The 27,946-nt window shown below is 45.6% G+C and overlaps 2 protein-coding genes across 4 annotated transcripts in view; one reads left to right on the top strand and one right to left on the bottom strand.

Moving 5' to 3' along the window:
- The window catches only part of LOC118777802 (lysine-specific demethylase 2B), a 31,781-nt gene extending 21,330 nt beyond the window's left edge, over positions 1–10,451 (top strand). The window contains exons 13-21 of one of the 3 annotated variants that reach the window (XM_036528968.1): positions 1,635–1,859; positions 2,208–2,351; positions 3,407–3,493; positions 3,921–4,208; positions 5,016–5,890; positions 6,551–6,714; positions 8,155–8,316; positions 8,865–9,083; positions 9,262–10,451. In XM_036528968.1, coding sequence (XP_036384861.1) covers positions 1,635–1,859; positions 2,208–2,351; positions 3,407–3,493; positions 3,921–4,208; positions 5,016–5,890; positions 6,551–6,714; positions 8,155–8,316; positions 8,865–9,083; positions 9,262–9,443 — 2,346 coding nt within the window. In that variant the 3' untranslated portion in view covers positions 9,444–10,451. Of the gene's footprint in view, positions 1–1,631; positions 1,860–2,207; positions 2,352–3,406; positions 3,494–3,920; positions 4,209–5,015; positions 5,891–6,550; positions 6,715–8,154; positions 8,317–8,864; positions 9,084–9,261 lie in introns of all 3 variants that reach the window. The other 2 variants (XM_036528969.1, XM_036528967.1) reach the window with 2 other exon arrangements.
- Positions 10,452–14,056: 3,605 nt separating this feature from the next.
- On the bottom strand, positions 14,057–27,582 carry LOC118777961 (E3 ubiquitin-protein ligase RNF34-like). Its single transcript, XM_036529236.1, has 8 exons — positions 27,489–27,582; positions 22,912–23,142; positions 20,057–20,470; positions 17,878–17,940; positions 17,191–17,395; positions 17,010–17,039; positions 16,618–16,659; positions 14,057–15,104 (listed from the first exon to the last, which is right to left on the bottom strand). Exons 1-8 carry the CDS (start codon positions 27,492–27,494, stop codon positions 14,917–14,919), a joined length of 1,179 nt encoding a protein of 392 aa, XP_036385129.1. The 5' UTR covers positions 27,495–27,582; the 3' UTR covers positions 14,057–14,916.
- Between the last annotated feature and the right edge of the window lie 364 nt (positions 27,583–27,946).

Below are 27,946 nucleotides of genomic sequence, written 5' to 3'. Positions count from 1 at the left end.
ACACTGCTGCTTCTGCAGGAAAGGAGAGGGAGAAAAAAGGGTGGCAGAATGACAGAGGGGAAGCAGGAATATGGAGTTACAGTCTGATGTTCTGATGTTATCACCTCTTCAGTCTTCATCATTCTCATCGTCATTGTAATAGCGATCCCATTTCCAGCAAGCATGTGAGTGTATGTTTGTGCGCTCGTTTGCGTGCTTGTGTGTGTGTGTGTGTGTGTGCGCCACACACACGGCACATTGTTCTAAGTGGTGTAAATGGGCTGCAGCCATGCATTACATATGAGAAAATAAACAGACTATGAGGAGCAAACAGACCAGAGGATCAGAGATCAGTATCAAAACTCATCCTCTCCCTGCCCTGTGGGCCACCATTTTACTTTGAGCTTTGCCCCTCCCACAAAGTTATATAACAGTGTTCATGCGGTTAGTGCTTCAACAGATGTGTTGCCAGGGCAACAATGTACACACTGCAGCCAGAGGCGGTGACGACATTCCAATAGCTGGTGGATCCATATCAGAGAGGATTACATCACCTGGTAGAAGAGGAATGGTCTGAGCGTGCTCAGTGTGTTCTGAGGCTGAACGAAGGGTCTAAACACATTCAGTGTTTCTCTGTGGCGGGGAGCTGCTGCTGTTGCTGTCATATCCTGCGTTCTCCAGTGGCTATTCTTCTGGGCATTGTTCTGAACAGGAAGCACCGAACCTGCTGAAAGGGAAACAGGAAGGGAACCTTCTCGTGACCGTCAGCAAAACGTTTTTTTTTTTTTTTGTGTGTGTGTGAGGAACCTACTATCACCTGCCAGAGAAACACATTCATACAGACATCTCTGTTGTGACTGGTTAATTGACTGACCTGATTTCCCTAAGTGAACTGGGAACGGCAAGTGTTAATTAAATTAACTCACAATACAACACACAAACGCACACTTGCACAGACACATGCTGAAAAGCAAGCGTGTGAATATCTCTGTGTCACCACAGCATTGGTACTTCTATACAATAGTTCATGTTTACGTAACTGTGGTTCTATATATATATGAACTTAGTTTGCCTCTCAAGAGCAAACTGTGGAAGCACAAGCCTCCAAGGTCACATTCTATTACAGTCAACTGTGTTCCTCACAGCTGACCACCCTGCATCGTGGGAAACATGGCTGGCTCCCATACATTCACTGCCAGGGGGACACTCAGGCCCAGTCCACCAGTCAGTCAGTCAGCATCTATAGTGCTCCTTCCTCCAGTGACAGCCAAAGCTGAGGGCTTATGGGAAAACCAGAGATACAGGGCAAAGAGGCGTGTCTTGTGGAGATGATGAGAAAGGTTACTGCAATTTAGAAGTGTTAGCATTGTTAGTGATTTTAGCAATGTTAACGTGGTTAGTGATGTTAGCAGTGTCAGTATTAATAATGTTGGCATTGTTATGGTGGTTAGCATTGTTAGTGGAGCGATTATAGCTGTGCTTATATTATTAGCATTGTCAGCCATGTTAGTAGTGTTGGCTATCCTTCCTATAGGTGACTGCTGAGCTCATGTACAAGGTGATGCGCTGCATAAGGAGGTGGGGACTGTAATGGACCAGCAGAGGACATGTCCTGATGGATCTCTTTCTCTCTGTTCTTCTTCCTGTCTCAGCAGAGGCCCGCTAACCGGCCCAAGCCGAAGATGGGGGGGTCGACAGCGCCCGTCAAGCTGTCGGCCGGCCGCGGCACATCCGGTGCCCGGCGGCGGAGGACGCGCTGCCGGAAGTGCGAGGCCTGTCTGCGGACGGAGTGCGGTGACTGCCACTTCTGCAAGGACATGAAGAAGTTCGGCGGCCCGGGACGCATGAAGCAGTCCTGCATCATGAGGCAGTGCATTGCGGTGAGGCTCTCTGTCACCACCAGGGGGCACCTGTTTGTACTGTGTGTGGTTTAAAGTTCAGATTGACACCTTGCTGTTATGTATGAGGTTTGACGGTGTGTCTGTGTGTGTGTGTGTGAGTATAGTTTAATGGTGTGTGTGGTTTAGTGATGTGAGTGTAATTTGTCTTTGTATGCAGTTTGTTAATGTGAATGTGGTTTGATGGTGTGTGTGTTGTTTGTCCTTGTGTGGTTTGGCTGTATGTGTGGGGTTTGATAGTGCATGTGTGTGTATGTGGAGGTTGACAGAATGTGTGCGGTTTGTCAGTGTGTGTGGTTTAATGGTGTGGGCTGTGTCTCTCCCCTACAGCCGGTTCTGCCCCACACGGCAGTGTGTGCGGTCTGTGGGGAGGCAGGAAAGGAGGACACAGTGGAGGATGAGGAGGAAAAGTTCAACATCATGCTGATGGAGTGCTCTATCTGCAACGAAATCCTGCACCCTGCCTGCCTGCAGGTGAGAGAAAGGGGGGAAGAGGGAGAGGGGGAGAGAAAGAGAGCACGGGTATGTGTGTGTGTTTTTGCTGGGGGGCTGCTGTTCAGATAATCCCAGATTTACATATTGTCTCTGCTGAGGCTGAATATTAGAGTAATCTCTCCCCCCTCTCCCCCACACTCTGTCCTAACATCAGTGTCCTCTGATCGAAAATGGTGACCCTCTGCAGACAGATCCATGCTCACAGAGGCCTTCAGGGAGGAAAGCAAATGATAACTCTGAAATATTGATGAAATATCCGTTATTAATATGCAGGGCTCTTGTGCCCTCACTGGGATTTGGAAATACCAGAATGAAACTGCATTTCTCTTCTCCATTTTATGATACATAAAGCTAGAATGGCTAAGGCATTTTGGATTCATTTTAGTCAAGCTGTCTGAGTATATCTCCATTAAACATTATTATATATAAAGTCCTAAATAATGGTCATTAAATTAATGTATTATGTATACTATTTTTTGTATTGTTCCAACATTACTTAAATTCCTAACCCAAGGTTATGGAAGGTACTTTTTGTAGTGCACTGTGTATTAACTTTACACATAAGAAGAAACATACAAAGAAAAACTGGGGTCTGGTTGTTTTTTTCCACTGCAGGGCTTAATTGGAAGGGAAATATGCCTTGTCAGTGTCAGGAAATGAGTATCAGTAATGTAATTAAACTGCCTATCTGTGTGCTGTTTTTTCTAAAAGTAGGGGAATTTGAAGGCAGAACAGGGAGTACATGCGGTACCTTGTTTTAGCACTGGATGGCTAAAAGCATGACCAAGTAGTCACAGCCTAATAGATAGTGCTGGTCAAGTGTCTGCTTACTCTTGTTTTGTGCTGCAGAATGTTTCTGTACAGTCACTTATGTGACTTGTTTCCTCCTTCCCCTGTGTCCTTTTCATAAGTTTTCTGTCCTCCTGTCCTTTCTCTCTATCTACCCCTCTTTCTCTGTCCTTTTTGTGCTTTGACTCTTTGGCCTTTATTCTTTCATAATCATTTTTCTCTGTCCCTCTCTCCCCCTCTCTCAGGTAAAGGATGCAGGAGGTGTGGTAAATGAGGAGCTTCCAAACTGCTGGGAATGTCCCAAGTGTAACCATGCAGGGAAAACTGGGAAAGTAAGTATCTCTGTGGGAGTGGGAGTGTGTGTGGGTGCACATGTGGGTGTGCGTGTGATATTAGGTGGTCTTTATGCTACTTAGTATACGATATACTCAGTTAAAACAAGAGGAATTCTATGCTGTTCACTTGTAGAGATATTTAAATGCCTCCACTGTATGTGTCAAGTCTTGGAAACTGCTGTTCAGCTAACCAGCAGTACATTGTTTTACTGCCAGGATTAAATTCTTTAGAGACCATTTCGAGGATGTGTCTCCTGTTGCTGTGGTTGCACAGGCTAATAAAGTTTGGTTATCTCCATGCAGGAATGCTGTAACATTCTGTTAAAAAGTTTTAAATGGTTATAAATGAGATGACAGTGTGACACAGCCTGGCTATGATAGGCATAAGGTATAAAGTTGTATTTCCTTTCTTTTCTACCCTTTGGCCTACAAGCAAAAAAGAGGCCCCGGGTTTAAATACGCATCCAGCCTGCCGGGGTCACTGCTTAAGGAGCAACGCCTCAGCCGTGAGATCAAGGAGGAGCCCGACACACCAGCCCCACCCAAGAGGAAGGTCGAGCGTGAGGACACCCCCAAACGGAGGCCAGATGAGCCCCCCAAAAAGCGTCCGCCCGTCCTGACCCCCGAGGGACAGCCCAAACCGGACGACAACCCGCTCAGAAAAAAGAGGAAGCTCTTTGAGAAGGACTCGGAGCCGGGCACACAGAAAAAGGTACCGAGCAATCACCTTGCCGCTGGAGTGTCCGTAACCTAGCAACTGGAGATGCTCTCATCAGGCGCGCTTTGATGTTTTACATATGTTCACAAACTGAAAGGACCTCTTTTATGTCTCTTATTCTTCCTCTCTGGGTGACTGGCTTCCTGTTGGCGCTGAGTAATTGCTCTTTTTTAACCATATTTCCTTATCACCACCAGCGGTGAGTGGGGGTGAGGTCATGTAATCGCCCTGGTCTCCCCCTCCGTCTGTCTGTCTGTCCTTCTGTGAACAGAATAACTGAAAGTTGAAGTTATGGATGGATTTTGAATGAAACTTGGTGAAATTGTGGAAGAAAGGTTTTAGGGCTGTTAGGACAGCTCAGGAGTAGTAAAGATGTGTGCTCTCCTGGGTGGCGCTCCAGTCTTAGAGCTCTGCCTATTTCTGGAATGTACTCTGAGGCCTCCACAACTCCTTTGTTCAGAGCACTGTATTAAGTCAAATTTGACTGATCGATCATTTGATCGATCAGTTGATGGATGACATTTGCGTTCAGCCCAGGATGATCACAGGAGACAGAAACACCAGCCCACAGGGTCTCTTGGCTCACAGACCGGGGGGGTCCTCACTGGGACCTGACCTTTATGTCTGATCACTTCGCATGTGGGTCATGAACAGATGGTTCTGATACTCCCCTGGGTGGAATCAGAACGCCGCCACCACTGTAGCAGAGATTTTGATTTTGCTTCTGACTGTGTGAGGCTGTAGGAGAGGCAGTGCCTCCTCTGTAGGTTTCTGTGATCATCGTGTGCCTCCCCCTCACAGAGGAAGTCTGACGATCCACCCATCCCCCTCCTGCTGCGGCAGATCAAGACTGAAGAAGAAGAGGAAGAGGAGGAGGAGGAAGAGGATAAGAGGGTGCTGGAGGAGAGGGTGGCAGAGCGAGAGCAGAAGCAAGAGGAGGAGGAGGAGGAGGAAGAGGAGGAGGAGGAAGAGGGAGAGGAGGAGGAAGAAGGGGAGGAAGAGGAAGGGGAGGGAGAGGAGGGTGGAGAGGACGTGAAGAAGGAGACTCCTAGTCTCCCGCCCAGGATGCCTGCGGCTCGGGAAAGTGACCAGTCGCGTTCCAGCTCCCCGCGGGCGGGGCCCAGCGGCGAGGGCGGCAGCGAGTCGCAGGAAAAGGGGCGGAGCCGGGTGCGACGCAAACGCTGGCCGCCCAGCAAGGAGCTGAGCAAGGAGCTGAGCAAAGAGCTGAGCAAGGAACTGAGCAAAGAGCTGAACCAGGAGATCCAGAAGACGGAGGACAGCCTGGCCAACGAAAACCGGCAGCCAATAAAATCCCAGCCCGACAGTGAGGGGGAGGAGCCCAAACAGGCGCTCAACAACGGCGGTGAGCGGGTCCACCTGCGGAGCCGGGAGATGAACGGCACACCGCCAGGCCTGCGCCCGTGCCGCCAGCCCTCCCCGCTGGGCACCGCCCCCCTCTGCGGCCGGCCCCCGCCCTGCCGCTCCCCGCCCAAGTGCCTGCAGATGGAACGTCACGTGATCCGGCCCCCGCCCATCAGCCCGCCGCCTGACCGGCTGCCTCTGGACGACGGCGAGGTGCATGTCATGCGCAGGGAGGTGTGGATGGCCGTGTTCCGCCACCTGAGCCACCGTGAGCTGTGCGTCTGCATGCGCGTCTGCAAGACCTGGAACAGATGGTGAGCCCCGATCCCTCTCCACACACACACTGATCTCACACTGGGATCCCCACACTGACCCCTAACCCTAACTCCATGCCCTGCTCTGACCCTGCACAAAACAGTATGACTGTGCTGATGATGGTGATTGGCTGTGTGTCAGACCTGATGACTGTGATAGGTTATGTATGTATGTATGTATGTATATATATTATAATCAACCCACCATGGAGGTTAGGATAGCAGAATCATTACCATCTTCTGACGCAGACTGAAGACCCACCTCTTCAGTCTGCATCTCGGTTCCACCTCAATCCCTGCCCCAAAACACCTGCTACCTCTAGTATTTGATATTGATTTTATGTGTTGTAGTGTGATGTATTTTTGATTCTGTATTCTAGTAACTGATGTATTATAGTATACTTGGCTTCTGTTGCCTAGTCAGATTGCACAAGTTAACTTGTGGTAGGGTTTGAACAGTGTTATGCTTACACTCATTGATCTGTGAGTGTTGTTAGCGTGGTCTGACACTGTTGCTCATTTAACTTGAATGGATACACTTACATTCTATTGTGCTGGAAATCGCTCTCGCATCTGCTAAATGCATGTAATGTACTGTAACGTAAATAATACGGCGAATGGCTGTGTGTACTGAAGGGTTCTCCCCTTTGTCTTCTCCAGGTGTTGTGATAAGAGGCTATGGACCAGGATCGATCTGAATCGCTGCAAGTCCATCACTCCACTCATGCTCAGTGGAATCATTCGCCGGCAGCCCGTCTCTCTGGACCTCAGTTGGACCAACATCTCCAAGAAACAGCTGAGCTGGCTGATCAACAGGCTGCCAGGTTAGACACAAAGCCGTGTTGTTTTAACCACCTTTTCACATAACATTCCGTCTGCCGTGTTTAGTTGCAATGCATGCTCCCGTTTAAAACACGGTAGGACATCATCATCGGATTTAACTCCAGTATTCTGCAAATGACCCTGGCCTAATTTGCATGCTTTTTTATTACTGTTTTTCTTTATTTCTCACCACCACTTGACTCTGGGGAGTCGTTTTAATTACTCGGTATGGAAATTTTGATAAGATAACACGAAATCTGCCCCCCCCCCCGTAGTTCTGTGGCTCCTTACATAGTGTTGCTATTGCCTGAGGTTTGCTGCTGAAGAGGTCCTTCAGAGTGTTGCGGTTCTGCTCGTCTGAAGATAACGAAGGACTCGATCAGTTGCAGAGATAGGGGAGAGCTGCTCCCATATGTTCTCCAGCGTGTCTTAATCCCATTCTGTATGGAGGCTTTTAAAAGCATTGCTGGTATGGGACAAAAGTGCATGAATTATCAGGCTTATTTCACATGGCAGTGTGTGCACAGTCACCAGTGTTCACTTGCGCATGTAAGTATTCAAGCCTACTTGATGTACTGGAAACAGCTAACAGCTATTTTGTTCTCCTTTACAAACTGAAACTGCTAGGGTGAGCTTTCTCAGATTAGTAGTCGAGTAATACGAATGGGATTCCATCGTTCCCTACTGATGATGTCATTTAGATGAATCTGTGTAACTTATCGTAAACTGCCTGAAGAAAAAGGCGAGAAAAAGTCAAGAATCTGAAGTCATCCATCATCCCAGTCATGTGACCGAGGATGACTGTTCTGGAACAACACAATCCCACAGTTTTTTTCAAACCATGTTTTGGCATCATAACAGACGGCTATTATCTTGATGTTCATCTGCGTTACCTTGAACAGAGTGTGCGATAACTCCTCGATCGCTTCATTAGTTAGCAACATAACTTATTTTTTCAGGAAAAATTTGCTCTGGGTTACTGTTTTCCATGACTGCCTTCAAAAATAATGAACTGTTCCATATTTCCACAGAGAAACATGGACACATTAGCACATGCATGTACTGTATATGTATCCGGTTATTTGATACTTGAACTTTATTTATATTGAACTTTTTATTCGGATTGTCAGCAGACCAAAATGTATCACAGTAAAATTAGGAGAGAGAGTTTTGTGACATAAAGCTCACTTCCTCACATGACTCCATGGTCTGTGTAGGTGCTGCCCAGCTGTGATAAGTCATGCCCATACCCAAGGGTGTAGGTTTGATTTGGAAAGTGGTGGGGACATAATGTTAGCTATGTATACAAGCTACTAGTATAGCGTTAATATGCCTAACTATTTTTGTTTGGTAATCAGAAAAGTGGTAGGGACATATCCCCACCGTCCCTACCATAAATTACGCCCATGCCCATACCTGTCTGTCTGTGTCCCACCCACCAGGTCTCAGGATACTGCTTCTGGCTGGTTGCTCCTGGGTGGCGGTCTCTGCCCTCTGCACCTCTAGCTGCCCCCTGCTCCGCACCTTGGATGTCCAGTGGGTGGAGGGGCTGAAGGACACCCAGATGAGGGACCTGCTGTCCCCCCCGACTGACAACCGGCCAGGTAACCCACACTGCCTGCTTCATCTGCTGGGGGCTGCATTGAACCGTATTTGTTTGGCTCCTGCTGTTTGTGCGCAAGATCCTGATTGTGCACTACAGTGCCCCCTTGTGGAACTTAGAGAGTGAAAAGGATGTCCTGACGCTTAAATCACAAGTTCATGAGGCAGGGACACAGTATTTCAGTTTTGTCAGATTATTTTTATTTATTTGCTCAGACTCCCTTATTCAGCATGATACACATGTTACCCAAAATTCAGTCTGTCATTAAGTTATTTGCATTATGATGTGCTGGCTCTTTAAGAATATTCGTAAAGGGTTATGGTGTAAGAAAACATCTGTAGTTAATGTAGCACTGCAGCCAGCACTGAAACCTCCTGTAACCTACCTGAGGCTCCGAGACAAGGGAGTACAGGGATGGAAGAAGCAACAGGCGCTGGATATCTGCTCATAAAATAAAATATCTGTGCCAGTACTCATCTAATTAAAATGAAAATATGAACCCGGAAATCTCTACTACTCTCTACTCTTCCCCTGCGTCTGGGCCCACAGGTCAGATGGACAATAGGAGCAAGCTGAGGAATGTGGTGGATTTGCGTCTGGCCGGGCTGGACATCACAGACGCGTCACTGCGTCTGATCATCCGATACATGCCCCTGCTGTCGCGGCTGGACCTCAGCTACTGCAACCACATCACCGACCAGTCCATCAACATTCTGACCGCCGTGGGCACCACCACCAGAGACTCCCTCACAGAGATCAATCTGTCAGGTAGCCCATGCATGCACCAAGCCTGTCTCTGAAAATCAGAAGGGTACAGTAATGATATTTAACCACTAGAGGTTGATGTTGCATCACAGAAGTGGGATGATTTGCGATTACTTTTGTGATGTTTTATTTTCACCTGCAACTAATGGTGACCCCCTCCCCCTTTGCCCCCCCCTCACAGTTTGCAATCGAGTCACAGACCAATCCCTGACTTTCTTCAAACGCTGTGGGAGCATTTGCCACATAGACCTGCGCTACTGCAAACAGGTGACCAAGGCAGGCTGCCAGCAGTTCATCGCTGAGATGTCTGTGAGCGTCCAGTTCGGACTTGTGGAAGAGAAACTGCTGCAGAAGCTCTGCTAGTTTATGAGGGGACGTCAAAGACGGCACACACAGGAATAAAACAGGTCCATATTTTTAAAGAGACGGAACCAGCAACGTGGTTTTCTTCTGAAGCCTAGTTGTTTTTACATAAGGGATACATTTTGTTTTGTTTTTTTTTTTTTTGTCATGAAATTGAACAACAAGCATTGAATTAAAAAAGGCCGGCAGGTTAAAGGTGCCGAAAGCAAACCTCCACAGTGCGCCGGAGTGGCGGAGGACCGAGGCACGCATCTGTCGGAATGTTTCTGTCCTGCAGGCGTGTAAAAGCCAGAGCTGCTAGAGCCAGTGAGCCGTGTGACGCAGGCACACGCGATAGAGGAGAGAATTATCACAGAACCAAGGAGAGAACCGTCCCATGTACACAAAGACACAAATTTCTCTTTGTGATGTCCTTACAAACTAAATTATCTTAACAAAAGAACCACATTGTGTTAAAAAAGAGAAATGCCCAGAGTTGGTGCATTATTTTTACTTTGTTTAACATGTATGTTTTGTTACAATGCAAAGCTCATGCATTCTGCAGAGATATTTTTGTATCAGGCAGTGTTTCTGGCTCCTTCTGCAGTATTGAATGCACTATGGTGTAAAGTTTTGACAATATTCAATCTGCATCACTGTTTTTCTCTGGGCTGCCCTGTAATTCTAGCTTTGTCCCCATGGAGGTGTGTAATATATTAATTTATGCTGTGGTGTTTTTTCTGACGTGGGTATTCCAACTTGTCAGTACAAAAGGTACTTTATCATTTTCATATGACAATATGTATTATTCACTCCATTTGTTCATATGTTTCATTTGTTCATGTGTTTATACCTGAGAAATCTGGGAAAAAACAATTTGCACTGTTTGACATGAATAAATATAGTTATTTTTTTCCAAATGTATTAGATATTTATATGGGGAGCTTGGAGGGGATATGTTAAGCTTATCCAGAGTCTGGTCCATGTCTGAGCTCCGGAGGTCATTGCTTTGCATTCAATGACCACAGAAGGCACTCCTAAGACTGTTCAAAGTTTAAAAAGAATTTGAATAAAATTCTGCATTTCTGTTGTAGTTCTTGTAATTTTAGGACATTATCAGAAACCATGCAGGAGGACACTGCTGTGCTGTGGTGTTGGTATGCTTGATCTTGGGTCCAGTGGAGAAGGGTCTGGAAAGTAATGGAAAGTAACTTCCCACATCTTTATTGACAGGCTTGACACATCAGCAAAGATTTGATTTACACCTCTAGCCTTGCCTCTACAAGGAAATACCCCCCCCCCCAGTTCGTGATGCATACCAGTGACAGGAAGGGAAGCTACTGAAGGGGAAAGGAGGCTTTCATCAATGCCATGTGATGGGCGGAGCTAACATGCCATCAGTCACTTGCTTTTACGAACCAATCAAGACTTTTCCCTTTAAATATTAAAACTCCATTACTTACCAGTAACACAATATCTCTGCCCTATTTAGCTTTGTGAAGCCTCACTCTCACATCGTTTGTGAAGCCTACATGTGACTTAATATTTTAAATACATGTATATGTTTGTGTGTGTGTGTGTGTGTGTGTGTGTGTGTGTGTGTGTGTGTGTGTGTGTGTGTGTGTGTGTGTGTGATGCATCAATAATACGGCATAAATACATGGCTGTATTACTGCATGGAATGGGCAGGGTTACAGTTACATTAAACAACATCACAGCAGATGTAGGTGATCCCTGTAACGTGTGCGGCTGCCTCAGTGGTTATGTGTGCGTTCACTACGTGTGTATGTGTGGGTGTGTGTATGTACAGAGGATGACACTGTAAATTAGTCACGGTGCTGTATTTTTATTAAAGGCTTTTTATTTGTTTTGTTTTTAAATTACCAAAATAAAAAGTTTGACATTCCAAAATACAGAGATGAGCACTGCAAAGTGTAGAGGGATTCTGGCCCCAAACCTGCTCTGGAGTCTGAGCTGGAGCTGCCACTGAAGGACATCTTTGAGAAATAGCAGCATTAGTTTACTTGGTGTACAAAAACGCTCACACACAACACTTGTACTCACACACACATGGCAGAGGTGTGGCAGGGTGAGAGGGAGCAGGGCTCCTAAACCCAAAGGTTTGCCAGTTCAGTTCTGGAGTGGGCCACTGCTGTTGGGAATTAATCCAAATCGTGTAAGTATGCTTAACTGTATGAATGGATAACCTGTAAACAAAACTGTATACTGTGGAAGTTGCCCTTGATAAGAGCGTCTGCGAAGAAAATATAATATAAAACGCATCCACCTGCATGCACAAAATACCCTCAAATACAATACAAACACACAACATTCCCAAGCAAACAGGTACTCACACACTCTAATACAGTGACAGTGCTTATAGTGCTCGGTAAAGGTCTGTTTGATACTCGGTCCAGAGCAGGAGAGGGGAAAGAAATGATAAAACTAAAAAGAGTCATGGCATGATGACCTAGAGCATTAAGACTAGAAGAGTGGATCCTCAGCATCTAAAAGCTCCATTTTCATTGGTGCACACATGGAGCTCTCAAGCCAATCAAATCAATCAATGGTACTTTCACTCCAATCAGTGCACAATAAAATTTTGATACTAAACAGTGATACTAAACTCGGAGAATCCGAGACACATTGTCAGTTATTACATATTAAACATTCAAAGCAAATGAAAAAATATATACTGTATATACATCTCAGTTAGCAATAATATGAAACATTATATGCAATTAATTTTACAGCAATTATCTTTTCCTCTATGCAGTTCTAGGTACCACAAGCGTGAGTAAATAGGTTTTAGATATTTGATTAGTTTTTTTGTGACAGAGGAAGATTAGATTGCTCTACACAATCACCCTAATTGATCAACTAAAAACACATCTGAGGAGAGCTCAAACTATGACAGAACAAAAATTGCCAATATCAAAAATCACACCCACAACATAATCATACATATGTATATTAATAATAATATGAAGTCTTGTACACAAGGGGAAAAATAGTTGAATATGTAGTTAGCACCTGTTTTCTCCTAGTTTAGTATGGCACTCGCAGTGCTGAAACACAAGCCTGGGAACACCACTAGGGGGAGAAAAGAAAGCTACAATATGAATACTGATAATATTGCTAAGAGTTAAATAACAGTATAACCTGGCTGTGGCAGCACTCTCTGATTGGATCAGGAATGTGTCTTATGCTGCATTCATTCTGGATCACTCTCTGATTGGACCAGGAATGCGTCTTAGGCTGAATTAATTCTGGATCACGCTGCTTCATGCTAGGTCGAGCACAAAGTAGGCGGCTCTTTCTCTGATATTTTTGACATCCCAGCCTCTAAAGAAAGCACACGGGGCCAAAATGGAGGCATTTCCCCCGTAACCTGATTGGCTGGACGCCATGTGCTTGGCATGGTCCGTAGCACTTGACCACGCCAAGCGCAGAAAGTGGAACATAGTTTTGGTGTATCTGCGCGCCACGCAACACAGCGTCTGCAGACACTGCACAAGATGGCGTCGTTCGGTCATTTACACAGACAAGCTCTCCGTCCTGCATAATGTGCGGTATGCACCAATACACAGCTCTCACACCTTAACCTGCGACACGTGATACAGGAGTCATGATTGCCACATCGTGTGTCTGCACCAGAAATGCTTGGAGCAGTAAAAGGAGTTTTACTGTAGTAAACAGTAAAAATATCGCCACAGCTACATGAGAAAAAGGGACTGAGGGCCGAGGGATCATGTGACAGCATGATGGTGATGTGGAGGATACTAAAATGGAGGGGAACTTCATGTGTTTTAATGTCTACTCTGGTGAGAATGGCCCCATGGTGTGAAAGGCATGTTACAGACTTTCAGCTGTTAGGTAAGGAAGAAGCCGGTCAGCCCACAAAGAACAGTTCTGTCTCCATGTGGCTCTGAGTGCCAGCTGACAGCAGTGAGGAAAGTTTCGTCAAAGCCAAACAGGAACGACAGACAGGTTTTAAGGACTGAGGTGTTGTGGCTGTGTATGCCTGTACCCCGGGCTAATGAAGGTCCAGGGCAGGATCATGATATTAGTGAAGCCTTGATGTTTGTCCTCACCGCTGACCAACTGGATGAATAGATAAACCTCAGAGACCTCATGTCCTAACCCATGTCCAAAAATTGTGCCAGGTGTGCACACCTGTGGCTTCAGAGCCATTTTTCCTGTACTGGAATTTGGTTTGGATGCTGATTTGAAGTCTGTGACACTGGAATTTAAGTAGCATCCAACATACTAAGAAGATAGTTATCATCCACACACCCACACATACACCAACGCACTCAGCCACACACACACACACACACACACACAGAGTGTGGCAAGTCACACAGTGTGGTGTAAGTCTTTCACATTCCTCAGTAGAACAGTACCTGCCTTTTTAATGCAGTCCTTGCAGCAACGTATTTTAATTCTGCTCTTTAGTCCAGCACATCTAAAAATAAACAATTTTAGTTTTTTTTCAAACATTGCGCATGCGGACCTACATTCAGAGTAATCTTAGCTCAGGACAGCATGGCGAAAGTGACCCTCAGAAATGGAGGCCATCACAGAATTAGGTGTAATGACTGTTACTCAGGTTTTTCACGTTTGAAGGGGGTTAATGCTACATATGGAAATTCAAGAGGTAAGGTTGGGGTGAGGAGGGTGGGGGGTGAGGGCAGGGACAGGGGCAGAGGTGGAGGTGGAGATGATTACGACAGGGATGGGGATAGGGATGGAGGTAAGAACTATCCCTTCACATTCTTTTGCCTCATGATTAGATCTGCACATCCACATTGGCAGTACTCACAACTCAGTCTCTCTTTTGTCAGTGGCCCTAATGTCGGTGATTCTAAGCCAGTGGTTCTGATGAATGTGTTTGTGGTGTTACGTGTCAGTGGTTCTGGTTCCAGTGGCTCAAGTCAGTAGTTCCATGTCAAATTTGTGTCAATGCCTCCCATGTCAATTCCTCTGTTATGGGTGGCTCTGATGTAAACAGTCCTGGTATTGGTGTTTCTGGTGTCGGGGGTGTCCTGGTGCGGGTGGCTCTGTTGCTGGTGTCTGTGGTCCTGGTGTCAGTGGCTCTCTTGGTGATGTCAGTGGTACCTGGTGCTGATGGCTCTGTTGGTAGTGTTGGTGGCTCTGGTGTCAGTGGCTCTCTTGGTGATGTCAGTGGTACCTGGTGCTGATGGCTCTGTTGGTAGTGTTGGTGGCTCTGGTGTCAGTGGCTCTCTTGGTGATGTCAGCGGTCCCTGGTGCTGATGGCTCTGTTGGTAGTGTTGGTGGCTCTGGTGTCAGTGGCTCTCTTGGTGATGTCAGCGGTCCCTGGTGCTGATGGCTCTGTAGGTAGTGTTGGTGGCTCTGGTGTCAGTGGCTCTCTTGATGATGTCAGCGGTCCCTGGTGCTGATGGCTCTGTAGGTAGTGTTGGTGGCTCTGGTGTCGGTGGCTCTGTTGGAGGTCTCGGTGGCTGCGGGGCCATTAGGACTTGAAGACGTGCACGGCCCGCAGCACGTACTGCCTGCAGATAGGGCACTCGCTCATGCGCTTCCCGCACTTGGTGCAGGTGACCATGTGACCGCACTCCAGCAGCACGCAGTCGATCGCCGCGTCCATGCAGATTCGGCACAGGTTCTCATCTTGATTTGTCAGCTGGGCTCGAAGGCCATCTGCAGAGGGGGTGGGGTGGGGGGAGGGGGCATTGTTGCATGTCACTCCATCAATCACAAACCATAGTGAATGACTACATACACTATATGGACAAAAGTATTCGGACGCCTGACCATTACATTGTAATGACATTGTATTCAAGTACATATACTTATATATGGTCCCCCTTTTGCAGCTATAACAGCTTCCACTCTTCTAGGAAGGCTTTCCACAAGATTTTGAAGTGTTTCTGTGGGAATTTGTGCCCATTCATTCTGTAGAGCATTTATGAGGTCAGGCACTGATGTTGGACGACAAGGCCTGGCTAGCAATCTCCGTTCCAGTTCATCCCAAAGGTGCTCGATGGGGTTGAGGTCAGGGCTCTGTGCGGGCCAGTTAAGTTCTTCCACACCGAACTCATCAAACCATGTCTTTATAGTCCTTGCTTTGTGCACTGGGGCACAGTCATGTTGGAATAGAAGAGGGCCTTCCCCAAACTGTTGCCACAAAGTTGGAAGCATGGCATTGTCCAAAATGTCTTGATATGCTTAAGATGGCCCTTCACAAGAGATAAGGGGCCTAGCCCAAACCCTGAAAAACAGGTGTGGCCACATACTTTTGTCCATATAGTGTACATTAAAACATCCCTGTTTATATGAAGGGTGATCGTGATGATAGAGGTGGGTGACAATGAACTGGAGGGCAAACTGGAGCAACAACACTTAACTCGCTTATTTTTTTTTTTTTAGCAAAAGCTGCTATCCTTCTCACAATGTGACTGCTGTAATACATCCTGAATGATACTTAATAATTCCGATGTCTAATGAAATTTTAGCTGTGGTCCTGACCGACACTATCCCAGCCCTGACTGGGTGCTGGCAGTAGCTGGGGTGTGGGAATTGAGGGAATTGTGGGAATGATTGGCGGGGGAGTGGGCCTACCACAGAGGGTTTGGAAGAAACCCAGAAACAATTTCTGCTGTAGAAGATGCAGAGGACAGAAAAAGAATAAATCCCTCTAATGCAGAGAGGGCCCCTAGGCCTTTTAACACTGTCTGTCTTCATCACGGAACATTAGTCTGATGGGGACCATTCACTTAAAAACTCAATTACACACTGCAGGGCCGTCCCACACCTGGAGACTCTCCAAAGCGACAATTAACACACGGAAATGAAACAGCAAGCTGGGGCCAGAGATCCTCTCCTTTTAAAGAGGGCACTGCCAAAACTGCACTCAGTGAAGGGACATGACAGCCGAGGGAAGCATGGCATCACACACGATCTATGCTGACATCGGACCACAAAATGTTGTGAACATCACTGACAATACAAAAGCCTGAATACACGAATGCAGCCAGTCAAGCATAGACAGCAACAGGGCCAAAGTTGAGTGAAATGGAAATACATTTCCCAGCATGCATTATTGTGATGGGTCGCTCTCATGCTCATGCTTGTGCCTTCCTGACAGGCAGAAGGCTGATGTGTAATGGGGGTCTGAACGGGGGATAAACATTCCCCACCTGAGAAAACTTACCTCCAATTCCACCATTGCAGATAGGCGGGGGATATGCTACCACTTTTTGTGGAGCAAAAGGGTTAGAAGTAAAACAGTCATTAGACAGCTTGCCTAGTTACCTATACCATACAAAGCAGGTCTACAGAAATGCAGAGATCAGACTCTGGCCAGCACCGTGGGGAATCATTAATAGGTGAACTTCCCCTTCTCTTAGACAGAGGGCTGGGTGAGGTCAAAGAAAGCCTCACATTCATTTTAGATTTATATGAGTTTGATTGCATTCATTGTGTTCACTTCCTCTAGTAGTGAATGCATTTAAGACATTCACTGAAGTCAGAGATTAGGTACTGTCTAACAAATCAAGTAGCAAGCAATCCAACAAGCAACCGGTCAATTAATCAATCTCTTACCTGCTGTAAGGTTGTTACTAACATTTTCCACTAGAAGGGAAGAAATAAAGAATCATATTAACCAACACATGATTGGAAACCAATTTACAAAAACAGAATAGCAGGTGTGGTTGGGTGTGGCCAGGTGGGTGTGGTTAATTGTGGGTGGGCATGGTTAGTTGTGGTTGCATGCGTTGCTCACATGACTTCCTGTTCTGCTCATTCTCCCGGTAGAGCCGGTTGACTCGTTCCACCAGCTCCCACTTCTCACAGCAGCCAGAGTAGCTCACAAAGTTACGGGCAAGGATCTCCTTCAGCTGCCGCACCGAAAGACTCTCAATGTCATCCGCGTTGGCCAGGTCTGACAGAGAGGCGCGGGCCCGTCTCCGCGCCAGGGGTGTGGCCTCCTGAAGAGGTGGGGGGGGGGGCATTTAGACTCATTTATCAACCAGGGTCAGAGTCAAACAGGACTCATTCCATTTTGTCACTGCAAGCTCCTGTGAAGGTGAAAAGGCAATCACAGTGTTTAGTATAACTGGTGTGCTTCAGCACAAGGACCCTTGCAATGGTGGTGTCTGCATATGGCTTAAAAAGGCAGACCAATATTTGACCTTTTCAAAATAAGATCAAATTATCAGAGTGTCAGGATGAAGACTGACAGGCACTCTCCAGTTCCTGCTTTACCTACAGCAGGCAGTAACTGCAACACCATTGTCCAGGTGAAGGACCCAAAGGTGAAGCAGCATCAAGGCTTCTTTCAGAATGTGTGCGCAAGCTTGCATCTGTGAGGCAGCTGCAGCTACATGAACAGTGTTTCAGAACGCCCTCCCCTCTCAGAATAAGGCCCACGGAGCACAGACATGACAGAGACACAGAGGGAGCTGCTCACCTCCAGGGTGCTCTCGCTGGTTTCCAGGTTCATCAGAGACAGCGACGTGGATTCTTCATTATCCTGTGAGACCGGCACAAAAGCAGACAAAACCACATCAGCGTCTTCATCAGTGTGTCCAAAAGACACTCACTGACACAGATCGTTTGGTACAGGTTTTTGTTTCTTTCACAGTAGGCTTTTATAAGTCTAGTCTTAGGAGAGGCGTTGTGTCAGGGATGAGAGGGAGTAAGGCTTTCCTTTATGTGTGGTCATAACACAAGGCCTCTCATTTTAAGCAAGCCTGCAGCAGCTGCCAGCAACTCAAACTGTCAACCCGGCTGTGGACATATCTGCTGTGCTGCAAACCCACCAGTCACTGATATTCTGCTGGGAGAAAAGCTTGGTCTCAGAGGCACTGGTGTATATATTATGATTGAGCCAGGCACACTGAGGTTTAAAATACCTCAAAAGCCGATTCCTAATCCATCTTAAAAAGCCTGATGCAACCAGAATCTGTGAACCAGGACCAAGAGATCAATAAGGACTTCCTGAGTTCATGCTTAAGGATGGAAAGAGGGGCCTGCTATTTGTGGTAGCAAAACGAACCCAACAGACTGATCAATCTGTTCTGCAGTATGTAGCTTTCATGTTTTTAATCATGGCTTTCATGACTTAATTCAGCAGGCCAGAATACAGGCGTTTTTAAACAACAAGGTTTATACACGTAGTGGACCATTTACTACTGTGACTTGAATTTGTGGTTTCATTTCACTGCGTGCATCACGGTGCCTTTAAAATTTGCCTGTATACAGAATTCAGTACCGGGGTGGACAGAGATATAAAGTATGTTTTACTTGGATTACACTCTGCTTTTTAGCTTGCGGCAAATTTTATTGGTCCCTTTAAATGCAGATAACTCCACCACTGAGGAAAAGACATCAAATATAAATGATGATGAGAGAAAATGGCAGTGAAAGCAATCAGCTAATGGGACAGTACTCCCCCTGCCAGAGCTAATGGGGAAGAATGGTGGTCAGAGAGGGGCTGTAACCTTCTTAGTACTGCAACACACACACAAGGACACACACACATGCACATAGAAATACAAAGGAATGTATGCGCATATACGCACACACACAAGTACATACACATGCACACACTTGCACACAAACACACACAAGCACATACATACTTACATATGCGCATACACAGTGACATATACAGACACAAACACACACAAAACACACACACAGATACATATGTGCATAAACAAGTAAAAACACAGACATATACAAACACAAAACACAGATACATACATACACACATGATCAGTCCTGATGGAGGCAGTGGGGAAGGCCCTCTTCCCAACAAGCACTGCAGTTAAAACTATGCCAGCACGCCCACACCTCATATGTCCCACTTGAGACTGAGGACAGATTATCTGAGAAACCACAGTCCCCTGTGCGGATGTTACTGGTGCTTCTTTGAATGATTGATGTACAGCAAAACCAATGAAAAGCCTCTTTTAAAAGCCAGAGTGTTAAGTGCAAGATAATCTTGAGAGGCAGAACCTTAGAGATTTTCCATCTCGTCACAGTACTGCTTTTTTAGGAATCATTGAGCAGCGTGTACATGCATTACATAACCGGCTCATCTCTGCTGATCTAAAAAACGCAAACAAAATAAAAACAGAACTGAGGCTTACCTCCGCACCAGAGGCCTAGCATATCCAGCCACTGCTGCAAGCATGTATGTTAAACCAGGAGCAATAAAGCTCTGTCCCATTTCACAACTGACAAAAGCTCCAGACTCATTTTGCATTGATTAGTAAAAGTGTCTGAGGGCCCAGACCCTGACTGCAGTGCTGGAGACGGACAATGGCAAAAGGAAAGGCAATAAAGGAAGTCCAGGCACCATTACACCCCAGTTCCTCATTCTCCAGTCCCTTCAGCAGCGCTGATCCCTCATCAGTGTTCAGGGAAGGAGCCCTTTGCCTTATGTGCTGAGTGCTAACCAGAGATCAGTTTTGATGCTGGGAGAAGGAGAAATCTTTGGATCACTGAGGCTGATCCTTATACTCTCAGCCCTTGATCAGGGATCAGTGTCTTTGAGAACATAAGGCAGAGGGGTAGAGGAAGGGAGGAGGTGGGAAGGGAGCAAGGGAGAGAGGGATAGAGAGAGCAAGGCTCGTGTGTACCTGACTGGAGGTCTCTGAACTGTCGCTCCTGCTGATTGGTTCTCCCTGAGAGGCGGAGATAGCAGACAGCTCGGAGGCGGAGTGTGTGGCAGACGGGGGCGGGGTTAACAAGGTGCCAGAGTGCAGGCTGCTTGTGTCATCGGGGTCGTCGGGGTCGTTGGGGTCGCTTTGGTCAGCCAGGTTCCCCCGGTGGCACAGCACCAGGTCCACCAGGTCCTCCTTCTCCCTGCACGTGTCCGTGGGGATGTTGCGCAGCTGCAGGTACTGCCGCAGGTCCTTGACGCGCAGGCGCATCAGCTGCGGTCGCTGGAAGGCTGTACCCCACAACAGCTGGCAGGTAGAGCACCTGCGCAGACTCCCCTGCAGCTCTGAGCACAAGGAGCAGAAACTCCGCTTACAGTCAGAGCAGACATACTGCAGGAGAGATAAAAAAGAGGGAGAAGGAGGAACGTACTGTCAGAAGTGGGCCCTGGCAGTAAAATGTGACTAGAACCATAACTGTGTTATTTAATAAACCTCCAGGTGTCAGAAAACAAACACCAATTTAACATAGGACACTAAACATTGCAGTATTGCTCATCTCACACCTACACCAGCTAAACAGAAAGCCTCAGCTTGGCAGTGAATGAACCAAAAGAGACAGCCCACAGTCCATATGCCATGGGGATAAAAATCAAACGTCAAAAAAAATTCAACTGCCTATAAAGATATGGTTATAAATCTTCAAATCAATCATTCAGCCTGCTGCCCTCCATGGCAGGAAGGATTAAGATCATGAGAACAAATCTTATCACGCCTGTAGAGGCAAAGGAATCTATTCTACAATTGCAACATATAGCCTCATTTACACTTAGCCTTACATATCACAGCCTTAAACACTCAGCCTTAAACACTCAGCCTCACACTCTCACAGCCTCAAACACTACTAACCTGAAACTCAGCCTTACAAAGGTCCTAGAAAAAAAAGAAAGTCAAGAAAAAAAACAATCAACTGCATAGGACCTTGAATCAAGTTTAACACTTTCGTACGTGACTTATTTTATGTTATGTAGCACATGTGTTACGTTACATGGTTCCTTATGTTTTCATTAGCATTACTAAGCTTTTGCTGTACTTTGTAATGTTAAATCAATGTTTCCTCAAAGCTAACCTTAGCTAGAATTTTTCTAGTGTTCTAATCACACTGGTTTGACCGTACGCACGAAAGGGCTAATCACACCAGTGTGACCGTAGGCACGAAAGGGCTAATCACACCAGTGTGACCGTAGGCTAAACACTATGTGACTGATGTGTTGCAATGCAACACAATTCGAATCAACAAATAAACTCAAAAACCTTTCTAGTCTTTTTTTGAAATTTTACTTTTGATAAAACGAGGTGAAAACTGTAAGAGGGTGCAGAAATTTAATATATTCTACACGGATTGTGCGTTCCTCAGTTGATAATATCCGTCTCCCCCCTTTCCCCAAACACTGGGCCTGCAGGCGGCTGATCCTTCCTTTCATGTCATCAACATGGAGCGGAAATAAGCCCATGCACCCCCTGGGGGGGGGCAAACATTCCGTTGGCATGCCGACCACGGAAAGCAGCGGGTGCAAACCGACTGATAAAATTCCTGACTGTACTGTGAAGACACTCAACATGTCTGGTATGCGTCCGGCATGCAGTATTCCGGTCTTCCCATAGCCTACTTCAACAACAAAATATACTGCGTTTATGAAATGGAAATATACCTGCTGCATAGTACTGTGACAGTGAAATATCCTCCTAGAAAGAATAGTAGCAGCAGTAACTGACCTTTGCTAAATGCTGCACTGAAGACATGAACACACATTTCAGGAGAAGGAGGAAGAAGAGGAGGCTGAAGAGGGGGATAATCCACAAAAGACTTGATAATGAGCACAAAGATGCTCACAGTCAGAGAGAGCACGATGGCTCAGTAACTTCCTGTACTCTTCAGATAGAGGGACCAGAATGTCTTAACTGTTTATTGTTCTCTTCTGGAATGCACTTCCACAGTTGCCGCAGTGTCACCCCGCACCAACCAGTGTGAATGTGACCCTCAGAAGCACACACCCTGAGAGAAGTGTCTCGCAGAGTGGGCACGTACAGGGGGCTATGGGCTATAAGACGGGCATCCAGCAGGGCTTTGAAGCCTGCCCCACTACCTATCTGTCTGCTTGTGAGGGTAGCTCCCACAGTACAACAATAATATCTTCAGAGGAGTTCAGATACCTGAGTGCATTAGAGGTCTTTTCCTGTGCTCTGCCCCCAGTGTCAGAAGGACATGTCAAGACCATGTCACGCCTCCAACTCCTCAGACTTCACCTGCTCCCTGTGGGCTTCCAAATTGATTTTAAGATCCCGCTCCTAACTTTCAAAGCCCTGCCTAGCTCTGCGAGTTGAGGCACATACAGAACCAGGTCGGGACTCTCTGATCCTTTGACTTTTGTAAACTCGGGGCCTTTTGTTGGGCAGCCTCCTGGGTGTGGAACACTCTGTCCGGCACAATAAAAGACTCAGCAGGTTTTGAACATTCTCAAAACACAAATCAAAACCTTTCTCTTCTCAAGCAGCCATTTAAGGATCTCTCAGACTAATGAGACTCCCCTTCTGAATGTTTTAGCTCTGTACTTCTCGCCTAAATGTATTTTTCTTGTTATTCAGTTGTGTATGCCATCCTCTGCGTGAGAAATGCACTTTGTAAATAAATTTTTTCACATACACCCCAAAAATCACACATGCCTTCAAAACACCCACGCCACATCCTTGCCACACCCTGACCACTCCCATGTCACACACATGCCACCCCCCCCCCCCCCCCACCACGCCCTCGGCGCATCCTCACTGCTCACCTTCCTCCTGAAGACGGAGAAGGCCAAGCCGCAGGCCTTGCACACGAGGCCGGTGGTCCCTAAGCTGGTGGGGGGGTAGGTGGGAGGGTAGGTGGAGTATCCCGAGCTGGGGGCGAAGCGAAAGGGCCCAGCTCCTGTCCCAAAGCCCGGCTGCTGGCTGCGCACCGGTCCCGTGCCCATCACCTCGCTGAGCAGCCCACAGCATGATGCCCACACAGAGGACGCCCCCGCCTGCAGGGACACACACACACACTGTTGGGGAAGAGGGCATAAACACACATAATCTGGGAGGGAGTCCTGGGGAGCCATGGTGGGAAAGGAGACAGGGGGGAGAGGTGGAGGATGTAGAGAGCTTGTTACTGCAGGGGCCTTTTGAACCCCAGAGAGAGGGGATCTGAAATACCAGAGTGCTTTCTGATCTGCCAATAAATACCACACTAACCCTGTGTGAACTCTACCACATGCAATGACTACAGTTGTAATGTTTTGACCACATGCTGGCTGGTTATAATTTCATTTTGTGTATTGTACTCAAGTTTATTTAAAGCAGAGTGCAATGGAGGATTGTTTCAGGTATATTCAGAAATATTTATAGAGCTGTTGCACCATGATAAGATATGGAGCCCCCAAGGAGCAAACCCTTGGACTTAATGATAAACTTTGCAAATGTCTGGGTCGAGATTTCCAGCCACTCAGTGTGCCACCCAGTATCCACACAGCACCAGACAGACAGGCAGAGAGAGGCTCAGTCCCACAGGTCCCTGTTCTCTTGCCAACCCTCAGATGACCTTGGTACCCTGACCTTGACAAGACTGACATTAAACTCTCCTCCTTCCCTGTCAATTCATATGACTGAATTTGTGCTTTGGATATCTAGGTAAAGCAGCCAAACACGGTCTTAGAAACACCAACACAATATTTCAGTGCTGTTGTGACCATATATAGCATCCCTGTCCGCAGAGACCCCATCTGTAACCAAGGATTCTTAAAGAGCAAGGATTCAGACACAGCACACAGACCACCAACAGCAACGTACCACATGGAAGAAGCACATCTCAGTTTGATCAGTGGGGCAGTATGAACCAATACATCCAAAAATTGCAAGAGAGATGAAGACCGCGACTGAGTGGTGGGAGTCTAAAGACTACTGCACATCTACAATTCTAAATGATAAAATTTGATCTGTGCACCTGGCCAAGTTATTCCTTTCCTATTCCTTTCCTTCGGTTTCCTTCAGTTGCCACAACAACAAGGACATCAGTACAGCAAATACTAAAGGAAAGTAAAACCACACCAAGCCATTTGACTGCTTAGCATCAAGACTCTGTGCATAAACATGCACTGAATGCATGCACTGTTTTGGTGGAGTTTGTACTAGGGCCATGATTCCTCAGCCTCGAACCCTACACTCGATCGTGCATCAGTAAACCACGAAAACTGCTATCCTCCTTTACAAGAAATTTTATATTTCTAGTGACGCACAAAATGTGACGTATGCAAAAATGGTAAAAAAAAAAAAAAAAAGATATTGTGTAAAGGGTGTTTTAACAGGGCGCTCTGTACAAAAAGGTAAAACAGTAAAACATACATTGGCCACTGAAGTGAGCTTTGTAAGGATAGAAACCAGTCATTGTACAATCACCAAAATGTTAAAATCTTACCAAAAACAATAACAGTTAGTTATTAGGAGTTAATAGAAAGAAATTTCAAAAGGCACAAAGACGTCGAGCTGTTGACAGCCACAGCTTTTTTCTCCCTGCAATAGCGTCTCCAGTGCGCTTTTGTGGCGTCGCTCTGGGGTCGCAGCGCGACGCGTTCGTTTGGCAGAACGCGAAGCCGGCTGGCAGACGCAGAATCCCTTCCCGCTACACCGGAGATATGAATGAAGTAAGCTATCGACAGGTGTTAGGAATACGAGTTCCCTCAGTGTTTTGAGAGGAGAGAACCGTGATAAATGAATGTAAATGAGATCCATCAAATGTCCACATCATTCATAAGGGCTGCCTATGATTTTTTTTTTTTCATTTCTGAGGTAGGGGTGCTCGCGGAACGTCGCATACAGAACGAAAAACCGACAACACAAATTATCTGAATTAAGAAATCCCAATGCATCCCCACTGTACCATCAGGAAGAATATCATTTTAGTTGTATTTAAAACAAACTGGCCTTTTCTTTTTTCGGTTCGTGTCCAGTGCGAATTTCAGAAGTAACGGTTGAGGTACTCTTGCACAAATCAAGTGTGGTGTAGACAAATACTGTCAGGGGACAAAGACGTTGTAAACAAAGTAATCTCGGAGTAGAGCAGACAGCTGCCAAATAAAGACGATAAATGAACTGTCGTGTAATTATATATTTTTTCTTAACATTAATATACTGAAAAATCGCTCTTTCTTATCTCTTAATATATCTATTAACTTTTGATTGACATTTTAATAACGCTTTCTTTTGGGAACTATAATTTCTGGATAGGTTAACATGTCTTTCAATACTAACTCCCCACCTAAGTTTTCTTTTTTCAATAAAAATTCTCCTTGCGCGGAATATGACAGTATGTATTTTGCCCTTAACTCAGCTGTATCAAGAAAAGAGAATTTAATTTTTTCAAATTGTCTTGTGCCACTTCATGGCCCTCAGACACACGCAAAAGAGTTGATCACATTCGAAGCCTGAATTATAAAGGCTTGTGAGAAAAGTATCTGCCTATTCATGAACTGCAAAAATGGAGAACTTGGCAACCGGGAGGCCGAATTAAGGGGTCTTAAACAATTTCTTGCAGGAAATAATATTCCGAGGAAATTTTTACAAAGGAAAGCATTTATAATCCCTATCTGACAGCAGCGCACGTTGCAGTTTTAGTGATTCTTCCTGATTTTGATGATCACCTTGTACTGTTGTTTAATAAATCCTTGCCCCTCATTTACGGCCAAATAAGTGACGACACCCACAATCAGGATAACGGCAGGACCTATCTGCAGATTATGCATGACGTAATCATGTATAGATTCTTCTTTCTGGAGCGCTTGAGGTAGAACAGTTGTTCAACAGTCTATAGTCTATCCGTTTCTCTTTCAGCTAGTATTCAGTCAGGTTCAGTTTTCTAACTATTACGCCGATTCATGCACAGTGTTTGAGCAAATTTTCAGTATAATAATGTAATAATATTTCAATATAATACCAGGCATCCATTAAAACGTTGAAATGTTCTCTCATCTAAAGGGCATATCTACATTTCCTTTCAATAGAGAACTATATGGAAAGTTAAAAACAATAATAATAATGAAAATAACAATAAAGCATGTACATATAAATGAAACTAGTACTTCCTGACACATAACATCCTTGTTGAAATGTCTTTGTTTGCAGACATTTTACAACATTGCAGACTAAACTATCATACCATTATAGTGTTCCATCCTCTGTTGGGTGAGATTTATGCCTGTTACAGTTGGATCTGTATGCTACTTAAATGCTTTTCTTAAATCCCTCCAACAATTAGTAAGAACAGCAAAACATGACCTAATTCGTGATAGTTTGCATTTTTCTTTGTCCCAAAGCCCGTGACAGTAATTTGAAGACAAACTGCCTGCGGCACAATAATGACTGTTCACTACAGAGGTTGGATCTGTGCCAGCCATTTCACACGATTTCACTTTAGTATTTTCTTCGGTTTCACACAAATGCTTAAAACACATATACAAGTTATTAAAAGAGGTATGTGTATATGGCTACTATCTTAGTTTAAATCACCATATATTGTAGTCTACATATACCCCCACCTTGTTGGTAATTTTTGTGTAAACAGAAATAATAAATTAATAGCATTCGTAATCATCATCCCCATCTTCATCGTCTTCGTCTTCATTACAATAATCATCATCATCATCATCATCATTATCGTGCCTATCGATACATCCATTCTCACTCTTTGCAAACAACTGGTCAGTAACCCGTGGAACTGAAGACATGACCAGCAAGCCATCTACTACAGTCCATATTTACCCAACGCGCCCGAGCTCAGAACAGACCCTCTCAGTCACTGACTGCAGTGATAAACTGTGATCTCGTTTGGACTGGAGCTGCGCTATAAATTACCACAGCTAGCTAGTACGCGCGCAAGCCGGGTAACCACAGTAGCATCGCAACTTCACTGCAGATACTACAGTGATATCGGTGAGTCATATAAATGATGTCATGTTTAACGTTACTTCAAATGATACTTAATACGAGCATTTAATCTTGATGTAACAGGCTCTCACATAAATAGGGCGCATTAATATTTCAGTCCTTGCAGTCTAACTGCCGGTGAAAATACAACTGACACATACAGTTACTTGCTAGCTTGCAATGCCTGTCATCAGCTTCCTTGTTGTCATCGACGAAATGGTATTAAATGTATACTAGAGTACTGCAAATTATGCAAATAAAAACGAGCATCGTTTCTGTTCCATCACCGTTGGCTAGCTGCTTAATGGGTACCAAAATGAAAGTTAAAATCCAGCTACTCTTAGCAACGTTCATTATAATTTACAGAGCAAAACATTGTTTTATTTATGAATGGGATATACAATTACTGTACCTTCATATTAACTCCCGGCTGTGGAAATTATCAAAAAATTATTAAAAGGATGACCATTGCACGAACACCAGCGGTCTCTCCATTACGTCTTCGTTTTCTGTCACTCCCAGTGATTTTGTAGAACTAGCGTAACACTATGGACAGGCGTTCCACCAATCCTAACAGAATACGGGGATCCCTCTATCTGTATAGACCAATCATGACTGTATTTAAGATTAAGGAGGCGTTCACTTTTGATTCACTGTGGTTTGTGTGGGCACGCAAGTGTAGACATAGTGGCTTGTATGCTGAAGTGTACAGGCGTAACATAATATGTGCATGTTTAAATCAGTTAATGTTGTTTGCTAGAGGAATTTGGTTTGCCTTCTTTCTGAACATTAAAAGGAAATAGGCTCTTGAGGGATAAATTGTGACGCTGTATGCATCTGGGCCTGGCTGATATGGCCAAGCACATATTG

This window comes from Megalops cyprinoides, chromosome 5 (genome assembly GCF_013368585.1).
Source record: "Megalops cyprinoides isolate fMegCyp1 chromosome 5, fMegCyp1.pri, whole genome shotgun sequence".
In the NCBI taxonomy this organism is placed as follows: Eukaryota; Metazoa; Chordata; class Actinopteri; order Elopiformes; family Megalopidae; genus Megalops; species Megalops cyprinoides.
Note: the sequence above shows the minus strand (reverse complement) of the source record. Positions and strands in the feature narration are given on the sequence as shown.

Coding starts and splice junctions, on each gene's coding strand:
- LOC118777961 (XM_036529236.1), bottom strand. Junction 20,471..22,911: donor TCTCCGTCTTCAGGAGGAAG/GTGAGCAGTGAG, acceptor TCTCTCCTGCAG/TATGTCTGCTCTGACTGTAA. Junction 17,941..20,056: donor GTTCAGAGACCTCCAGTCAG/GTACACACGAGC, acceptor CCGGTCTCACAG/GATAATGAAGAATCCACGTC.